The sequence below is a fragment of the Elaeis guineensis genome, chromosome 9 (assembly GCF_000442705.2).
Source record: "Elaeis guineensis isolate ETL-2024a chromosome 9, EG11, whole genome shotgun sequence".
Taxonomy (NCBI): Eukaryota; Viridiplantae; Streptophyta; class Magnoliopsida; order Arecales; family Arecaceae; genus Elaeis; species Elaeis guineensis.
The window spans coordinates 3,183,974-3,193,593 of NC_026001.2; the positions used below are offsets into that span (position 1 = coordinate 3,183,974).

The following is a 9,620-nucleotide window of genomic DNA, read 5'->3' on the forward strand; positions in this document are numbered from 1 at the left end:
GGATATAAATTAACCACTATTGCTAAGAGATGGATTAGAAAGTTATATGACAACCATCATAGAACCATCCTCTAAATAAATTTGTGAAATCCCTGATGTGTACATAGAATAATTCAGTTCTTCTCGTAACTCTATTTTTGAAACTGTGGAATTCAAAATCCTGACACCACTTGTTGTAATAAATACACCATTAGCACTTGTCATAACAAATCCAGATCCACCAGAATCACTTTCTTTTCGTACACCATCATCAAAATTGATATTGAGGAGACATGGAGATGGTGACTCTCAAGAGAAATATGTTGATTGTGAAGTCACAGAAACTATAAGGATAAAGCCACAGGTTATCTCTGTTGTCAAAGATCCCCCTATAATGGCTATCTAAAGGAACTCATGAGCTTGAGTGTAGAAAAATTAATTGAGCACTCTTTGTCATATCTTGGAATATGCAATCATTCCTTGCCAAACATATATTATAGGCAATGCAATAAATCAAAATGGCTTCTGCCTTGTTATCATTAGCGAAAAATTTTCTTTAACAGTTTATAGAATTTCATCAAGTGTCTGAGATGAGAAAGTAGATGTTCTATATGGTATTCTTCACTCTAAGATATCTAACGGGGAAGACGTAGCCCACTCACCTGGACTTTGGGATTCTGGTGACTCTAGTTCTTTCCCCCTCTTTTGTTAAAATATAAGTGATTGATTCGTGGTTTTCTGTCTCATGAAAATCCTTGATGTGGAAAGCTTTGTGCTGATTTTCTTGTTTTTGGAGTTATCGAAAAAGTTATTGAAGCAATCCAAACAAAATATTCCCGTTCATGTTTCCTTAATGACATCTTCTTGTCTTTGTCCCCCCCTCCCATGGTCTTATTTTATTTACATCATTGACATGCTTCATCATGCTAATTAGCGTCAACTTTTTCTTTTTATTTGTAGATTAATTTGCTGAGAGCTTCTTGCGCTGATGGTCCTTCTATTCGGATAGGCATACAATGTTTTAAAGTATGGCAGGAGTATATATTCTTAGTAAATATCTGTTCATGAGATTTATCATGATGAAATTTTTTGCATGATTTTTCCAACTTCAATCTCATACAAAAAGAAAAACAGGAGACCGATGAGACTCCTATTCAATCGAATTAACATCTTCAAAATAATCTTGAGATTTATTCTTGCGATCAACTTAATTTGTCAATATCATTACCTAATGACTTTTTCAGATGTTTTCTTTCTTCTTCTATCTCAGATACATCTGCTTTCCACGTAAAAATTTTCAACTTTTCTCATTTTCTTTTCCTATACATGGATCGGAGAGCGAAGCTTTATGATCACATTGATAATAAACTAATAAGACATGCACCAACGTATTGGTAGGTTAATTGCACCTTCTTTTATTGATAGGACTCATCCACAGAGAGAGAGAGAGAGAGAGAGAGCAAAGCTGGGTTACCTTTGGATGCTGCTTGTCAGCACATGCATTCCACTTTCCAATGCAAGATCGACTTTGGACCCCCAATTTAACCTCCCCTACAAGAAAAGCACAGTCCACAAATCTATAAATTTCATTATCCCTCACTGCACAAAGCAAATACCCCAAAAGACCTAATAAAAAGGACATAACTATTTCCATATACATACTTCCCTGCACCAACACTCTGTCCATTTTTTTTTTTTTTTTTAATCGAAATATATAGGAGGCAGCAAGATGCTGCCGCACCCCCACCCCCACCTCCACCTCCACCTTTTTTTAATTAATGACACACTCTCTGTCACACTCCACATATTCCAACCGGAGACCCGAGAGATTGACATCCCACCCTCCTCCAAACCAACAAACACCTCCACTCTGTCGAACCCCTTAAAACTCCCCCACCACCCCTGTTCTCCTCTTCTCTCCTCTCATCCCTTCCTTTCAAGTCCAATGAACTCCAAGAAAAATCCTCCACAACCACTCGATCCTTAGATCTTCCTACTGTCACCAACTTAATTATACTTATACCCCCACTAGATAGATAGCTAGCTACAACCACCAGCACTGCAAGAGCGCGCGAGACGAGAATTATATTGTTAAGATGAGAGCAGGAGGTTGCACAGTGCAACAAGCTCTAACCCCCGAGGCAGCGAGCGTGGTGAAGCAAGCCATTAACCTGGCACGTCGGCGAGGGCACGCCCAAGTGACCCCTCTCCATGTGGCCAACACCATGCTTTCCTCCTCCACGGGCCTCCTCCGCGCCGCCTGCCTCCAGTCTCATTCCCACCCCCTCCAGTGCAAGGCACTCGAGCTGTGCTTCAACGTCGCCCTCAACCGCCTCCCCGCCTCCACCGCCTCCACCCCAATCCTCGGTCCCCCCCACCACCATCACCACCCCCACCACCACCATCCCTCCCTCTCCAATGCCCTTGTCGCCGCCTTCAAGCGTGCCCAGGCTCACCAGCGCCGTGGTTCCATCGAGAGCCAGCAGCAGCCGCTGCTCGCCGTCAAGATCGAGCTGGAGCAGCTCATCATCTCCATCCTCGACGACCCCAGCGTGAGTCGAGTCATGAGGGAGGCCGGCTTCTCCAGTACCCAAGTGAAGAGCAACGTGGAGCAGGCTATCTCTTTAGACATATGTGCGTCCGCTCCTTCTGATTCTAGTCCTAGCAAGCCCAAGGAGGCAGTCACCAGCCCTTTCGCCACCCCTCCCCAAGTCACCAAAACCCGACCTTCGGACCAAGTCATGAGGAGCGAGGATGTGACCAGTGTTCTGGAGACCTTGGTGAGCAGGAAGAAGAGGAGCCTCGTGATAGTGGGGGAGTGCTTGGCCACCACCGAGGGAGTTGTTAGAGGGGTGATGGATAGGGTGGACAAAGGAGAGGTGCATGAGGTTCTGAGAAATCTACAGTTCATAACTCTCCCACTCTTCCCCTTCAGGCACATGTCGAGAGAGGAAGTCGATCAAAAGGTTCGCGAGCTGAGGTGCCTCGTGAAGAGTTGTGTTGGGAGGGGAGCTGTGTTGTACTTCGGGGATCTCAAATGGGCTGCTGACTATAGGGCTGGCTGCGGGGAAAAGGGGAGGAGCTATTATTGCCCTGTGGAGCATGTGATCATGGAGATTGCGAGTCTGGTCTGTGGTGGGATCGGAGGGGAGAGTAGCACTTCTCCGAGGTTTTGGCTTATGGGAATTGCGACGTACCAGACTTACATGAAGTGCAGGATCGGACATCCTTCGCTGGAGGCTCTATGGTGTCTTCAGCCTCTCACGATTCCTGCTGGCAGTTTGGGACTAAGTCTCAGTTGTGACAGGTGAATGTCTTGTCCGTGTTTTTATCATAATTCTAAAATGGATCACAATTACTTACAAGTCGATCACTTACCAGTTATTGGAATTTCATTTCTTTTCCTCTCATGCCCGGCCAAGGTCCGGTTAATTAGTTTCTTGCAGGGTCGGTTTTATATATCATGTGAATCTCCAAAGAAACTTGGAATCGTCATATTTTCTTTCTTCGTGAAAGGAATCATGGTTTTTTTTTATATGCATAAAAAAGGAATTTCATTAATTACATCGAAAACAAAAAAAAGGTCAGAACTTCATATTCTATCTTTTTATAGCTTTCCTTATCTCTTCCTTTTTCCTTTTTATCACTTTAAATTTCTGCACGTCAGATTGGGTTTCTGAGGGAGCAAAAAACATATATATACAGCCTTAAGATTCCGATTTAAAGTCTTTCCACCGAAAGCTTGGATCAAAATGATATATATTTTTTTAAATTTTTTTGCAGAACATAAATAATGAAGAAGAGCTTAAAATGTTGATTAGGTTGTATTGGTGACATATTTAAACTATTTTAAGAGAGAAAAAGAAGAGTGTAATAGTTTTGGCATCTCTGGATATTTCTATTGCCAACTCTCCTTACCCTACTTCTCCTTCTCCCAGTGATTCACAAAACCATTTGAAAAGCAAGAGGAATAGAGATGGGTCTTGTTGGTCATTGTTAGAAGATGGACTGGGAAGTCAGCTCACTTGCTGCGCCGATTGTTCCATCAAGTTTGAAACTGAAGCTCGAAGCCTACCAAACACTTCTAACAGCAGCCATGGCTCCATCATCTCAAGTTTACCTTCATGGCTCCAACAATACAAGACAGAGAATGGAAGGACAGCCAGCAATGACCAGGTAACATTAGTATCCCCATTCGATTAGTTAAGAGTAGCATAATCCAACGGTAAAGTTCACACAAATAAAGTTCCAGAATAAAGTTCATACATCAATGATGTAGCTTTTTTTTGGCTTCTCTCTCTTGTAGGGCCGGCTTCAACTCACAGATCTCTGCAAGAAATGGAACTCGATATGCAGTACATCCCACAGAAACCATCACTATCCATCTGAGATGACTCTAAATTTCTCTTCAGCTTCTCCTTCTTCTTCATCCATCTCTTCGTATGATCTCCGCTACCCCACGTTGCACCAGGGCCACCAGTCTTGGTCATTGTCACTTGAGGCCAGACATCCATGGGGGGAGAACCAGATCTGGATATCAGAAACTATTGATGAAGGCTTTGAGTCCAACTCGAGAATCTACTCCCAAGAACACGTAGGGCAAAGGACTTCGCCCTTATCCTTTTCTAACCCTAAGTATAAACCTAATTCAACTTCTTCGAGTGGCACCATGGAGATGGATACCCTCCCAAAGTTCAAGGAGCTCACTGCTGAGAATCTAAAGACCTTGTGCAACGCATTAGAAAAACAAGTCCCATGGCAAAAAGAGATCATCCCGGACATTGCAAGCACTATCCTCCAGTGCAGATCAAGGATGATGAGGAGGAAAGAGAAGTCAAGGTCAGCCTGGCCCAAAGAAGAGACATGGTTATTCTTTCAAGGAGGTGACACCGAAGGCAAAGAGAAGATAGCTAGAGAGCTAGCGAGCATTGTCTTTGGTTCTCCCTCCAGTTTTGTTTCTATTGGACTCAGCACCTTTGCATCAACTCGGTCTGATTCCACTGATGACCTCCGAAATAAAAGGTCAAGGGCAGAAGTGAGCCATAGCTATCTTGAGAGATTCTTTGAGGCGATTCGTGAGAACCCGCACCGCGTTATTCTGATGGAAGATATCGAGCAAGTTGACTATTACTCTCAAGTGGGGATTAAGACAGCCATCGAGAAAGGGAGAATACAGAGCTACAATGGTGAGGAAGTTGGTGTTGTTGATGCTATCATCATCTTAAGTTGCGAGAGCTTCGACTCAAGATCAAGGGTTTGCTCTCCTCCAGTTAAGCAGAAGGCAGAGAGTGAGGAAGAGAAGGAAGAATCATGCGAGGAGATAGGCGCGTGTCTTTGTTTAGATCTAAATCTTTGTGCCGGAGATGAAGATGTGGAGGATTGTTCCTTTGATGGTGTGGGGTTTCTCCAATTGGTGGATGGCACGTTCTTTTTCAAACTGCCGGAGGACTTGTAGTGCATGAGTTTGTTAAATTTCTTGCTTCTCTTCTTCCATGCTGAATCTTGGCATTTTTACTCGATCCTTTTTTGTCAATCATGAGGTAAGAGGAAAGAGACTCTGTCAGCTTAAGTTAGATGCAAGTAGGAAACACTTGTATATTGGTAGTTATATTTGTGGAATTGGTTTATGGGTTGTTTCCTTACGAGTTTCTAAATGTTTTTTTTTTTCCCCCCATCATGACAATTACCAAATTAATGCCCCATATATTTTGTTATCTTTGTCAACTTGTATCCATGAGATAATGTTGTGAATGGCATTTCTGTCATTTTCAGCATCAAATATTTTCGTTACTCGAAGCATGCATGAACGGCACTTTTAAACCTTTTTCACCATTTTTTTGAGAAAATTAACCTTTTTCACCATCTAATTGCTATTATTATTATTATTATTTTTAAGCATTGCCAGAATCTGGAAGCGTGCCCATGTGTACGAAATGCCTGCTTCCTCATCATGGGAGATAGACGCTCTCTCTCTCTCTCTGTGTGTGTGTGTGAAATGGAAGGCAAGAAGTGCTGACACTGCTGAGCCTTATATTGTTTTATCCCTTTTTTTTTTTTCTTTTTTTTTTTTTTGTTATTTTTGAGGAAACGTTAAACTCAGGGAGCCTGACAGCAATTCAATATTGCTTTGTTCTTGGAAAATATGCAAATTCTCCACTTATTATTGAGAATGAGCCTTGAGTTATATAAATCACCGTTAACATAAGTTACTTAAATCAGAAATGCAAACCTACCTTGTAATAGGCAGTTCATAGCTTAGAGCAATATTTTGTGGGTTTAGGTGAATTTATATTTCTTTACACCAAATAAGTATTTTTTAATAATCATGAGAATTACCTTATATTTATGACCAACATAAAGTTGGAAAGCATAGAACATATATGGTGCAGTATCTAATCTAAGAAAGAGTTGCATATATAAACAGCCCAAAGAGCCCTTAGGGAAGAGATAGAAGAATGTAAATAAAATATAGAAAAAAGGTTGAAAAGGCCCTATATGGCAACATAAGGTAATAGAAGAACCGACGAACAGAATCGTAATATCATATTCTTTACATTTTAAGAAGCAACAAATGCACGAGTCTCATAAAATGCAACCATTATTAATCTTCAAGGAAACTCTTTGTTCGGAACAAAGAATTAAACAAACCAACAAACAATAAAAAAGAAACGAAGATAGATAGATAGACACATCAAATGAAAACATAATTTGTATCTTGAATAAAACAGCATGTCTCCTGGATTTGAGTTAGCCAAGGCATGTAGCACATACTATTATTTTAAAATTATATAATTCTCAATCTTACGGGGAACTTTGACTAATTGTTACTCTTGGTAGGTACTATATCAATATCAAAATCATATTAAGTTTTAGAAGCATATTGCAAAAATTAATTACTTATTTTCCACCGGCTGTTCACAAATCTCTGACATTGTGAGGATCAGATCCTAAGGTCTTGTTGACATGGTGTAATATATTCTGATGACTATGATGACTTGTGTTTTCTGTTGAAAAATGCAATCTCACCACTGAACTTGAGTTTACACTATCTCTTACCTAGCAAGAAGCTGAGATGCGACTCCAGCTAGATTCACTCTCAAGGTGAGGTGGGAATAAGTATAGAAAGGTGGGGATTAACCACTCTACAAAAAAAAAAAAAAAAAAGAAAAAGAAAAAGAAAAGGGAGGGTGGGGGGGGGGGGGGGGGTCGGGGTGGTCACATATGGAAGCTTGAGGCCTATTTGTCAAATCTAGCAAAATAATTTTCATGTTGAACTATATATGATGGCGATCTTCTTGTCAACACAAGCATTCATTTCCTGCTAATTGGGGTTTTTGGATACTCGGGACTACTTGATAGCCTTAGGCCATTTAGAGTGTAGGATCCATCAGAGTGATCCTCATTATGGTATTGCTATAACTCATAGGAGCATTATAATGAAGAAGGGCATATATTTATTATGTTCCCAGCAGGAGCTACATTGTTTAAGCAATGTTATAAATTGGAACCGTTATATTTAAAACATGGTTCACATACTAGCAGACACAACCTAGCCTTGTTTGATTGGAGAATAAGAGTGGTCGCCAGTACCACAGTCGCTTGATATGACAATCATGACATGAGTCTCGCAACCTACATGGTGGAGACCAATTGAATGATGACATGAGGTGTGCAACATTAATATTGAAATTAAAGAACTATAAGATGTGTAAAGATGGATTAAGGTGTGATTCATAACTTAGGGGTTGTGCAAAGGAGGAGCCACTTTAGAAGGCAAAAGCACAATCTTCCCTAAGAAATATCAAAAGGGCACTACTTTTTATGCATGGTGATGCGATTTGAAAAAGAATCGCTTTTCCTGCTTTAGATTTCATAACCCAACATTCTTATGATCTTTGGAAAACAGTGGGAGGTGAAAAGATTAATACAAAATAAAGATAAGCATCTGAGTCTTTATACTTTAAAGTTGGTGCTTTAGTTAGAATCCTAAAAGATAAGCTTCTCTCCGCTCTGGTACACCTCCTTTTTTTTTAAAAAACCCAACTGTAAGTATGGAATTTGTCGCGTGTGGCTTTTAGAAAAGATTGAGGGTATTGAAATTAATGGTTATGTCATATGGGGAGCACAAAGAGTGGGGGAATTACTCACCACTCAAATGCCTATCCTATCTTTTTGAAATGCCAACATTAAAATATAAATCCTTCATGACCTTCTCATCACTTCTTTTCCAATCTCAAAAAGGGTGAAGCCTTCTTCAGACAACTTCCCCCTCTCCCTCCGACCTCTCTTTTATCATAGCCCATAATTTATCCAAAAAAAGTTAGCCGAAAGATGTTATTCAGATCTATCCAGTGTATTGCTCATATATGAGACTAAATATATATCTATGCATGTCTTCATATACTTCTCTTATTTAGGTCTCGATATCCTCATCAAGTTAAAAATCTAATTCCATTCAAATTCCATCATAAGTATCATAAATCCAATTATAATGCCATAGTTAGCCGGTAGTTAATCCAAGTAGACTCATATTACCATGTCTTTTAGTTTATATGGGTCGTATGATGGATTTATTTTGATACTATTTGTTATGACTTAGGATTTCATTCAAAAAAAGCTAGCCAAAAGATATTTTTTAGATTTTTTGATCTTATACTATTTTTTAACTAAAAAAAAACTAGCCAATGTATAGCTGATGAGTGACAAATATATGTTTTCATGGGTCCTCATATCTCACTATCTTCTACACAAATTTAAATCTTTTTTTTTATAAGATCCACACCTTCCTTTCTCTGATCATGTGGAATAAGACAGTCTCTCTATCTCACACATGTGCATGCATGTATGCATTGGAGTTAAATCTTGCTTTCTTCTAAGTGAAGATGCCACACCTTCCTCTCTCATCACATGGAACAATATAGGCTGGTCTTCTTGTATTGCATGGGGGTGTTGGCCCAAATAAAAGTCTTTTTTTTGAGGGAGAAGGTGGTGGGGTAGTTAAAAAATTAAGAAAAAATTATAGAGACATCTCATCAATTTAGAGCATGGCCCACAAACATCCTTTCAACTTAAAAAAAATTTCAAATGAATCCATTCAGTTTTTAAATTATTCCAACTAGTTCTACCATTTATCTTCGTTAACAAAATGACGCCACTCAATCATCACATGGTAGCATTAAATTATATTATGACCAAAATACCTTTCATATTAGTTGTTTTCGGGCTAAATTAATAGGATTTCAAAGAACTCTTAGTATATGATCTATAGTTAAGGATTACCCACCACACATATCTCAAAGCACTCCAAATACTTTTATTTATCTATCTGTGCTGATCTCAAAGCATCCTTAGTATATGACTCGTAGTTAATGATCACCCATTGCTCCTTCGTTCATCCACCTGCATGTATCTCAAAGTATCCTTAGTATATGACTTGTAGTTATGGATCATCCACCAATATATCTCACATCACTCCAAACCCTTCATTCATGAGCTTGTATAAATCTTAAGGCACCTTTAATATATGGCTTATAGTAAAGGATCACCCATCTTATAAATCTCAAAGCATTTCGAATGCTTTATCCATCCATTATGCAGATCTCAAAACACTACGAACACCTTCATTCATCTGCCTGCATAAA

The 9,620-nt window shown here is 39.6% G+C and overlaps 1 protein-coding gene across 1 annotated transcript; it reads left to right on the forward strand.

Annotated features, from left to right (window-relative positions):
• The first annotated feature begins 1,793 nt into the window (after positions 1-1,793).
• On the forward strand, positions 1,794-5,705 carry LOC105052075 (protein SMAX1-LIKE 3-like). Its single transcript, XM_010932778.4, has 3 exons — positions 1,794-3,286; positions 3,918-4,155; positions 4,286-5,705. The coding sequence occupies exons 1-3, from the start codon at positions 2,076-2,078 to the stop codon at positions 5,432-5,434; spliced, it is 2,598 nt and encodes an 865-aa protein (XP_010931080.3). The 5' UTR covers positions 1,794-2,075; the 3' UTR covers positions 5,435-5,705.
• The last annotated feature ends 3,915 nt before the right edge of the window (positions 5,706-9,620 follow it).

Excerpts from the sequence above, each read along its gene's own strand:
- LOC105052075 (XM_010932778.4), top strand. The coding sequence starts at position 2,076 with ATGAGAGCAGGAGGTTGCACAGTGCAACAAGCTCTAACCCCCGAGGCA. Across the intron at positions 3,287-3,917 it reads CTAAGTCTCAGTTGTGACAG|TGATTCACAAAACCATTTGA; the intron begins GTGAATGTCTTG and ends TCCTTCTCCCAG. Across the intron at positions 4,156-4,285 it reads GGACAGCCAGCAATGACCAG|GGCCGGCTTCAACTCACAGA; the intron begins GTAACATTAGTA and ends TCTCTCTTGTAG.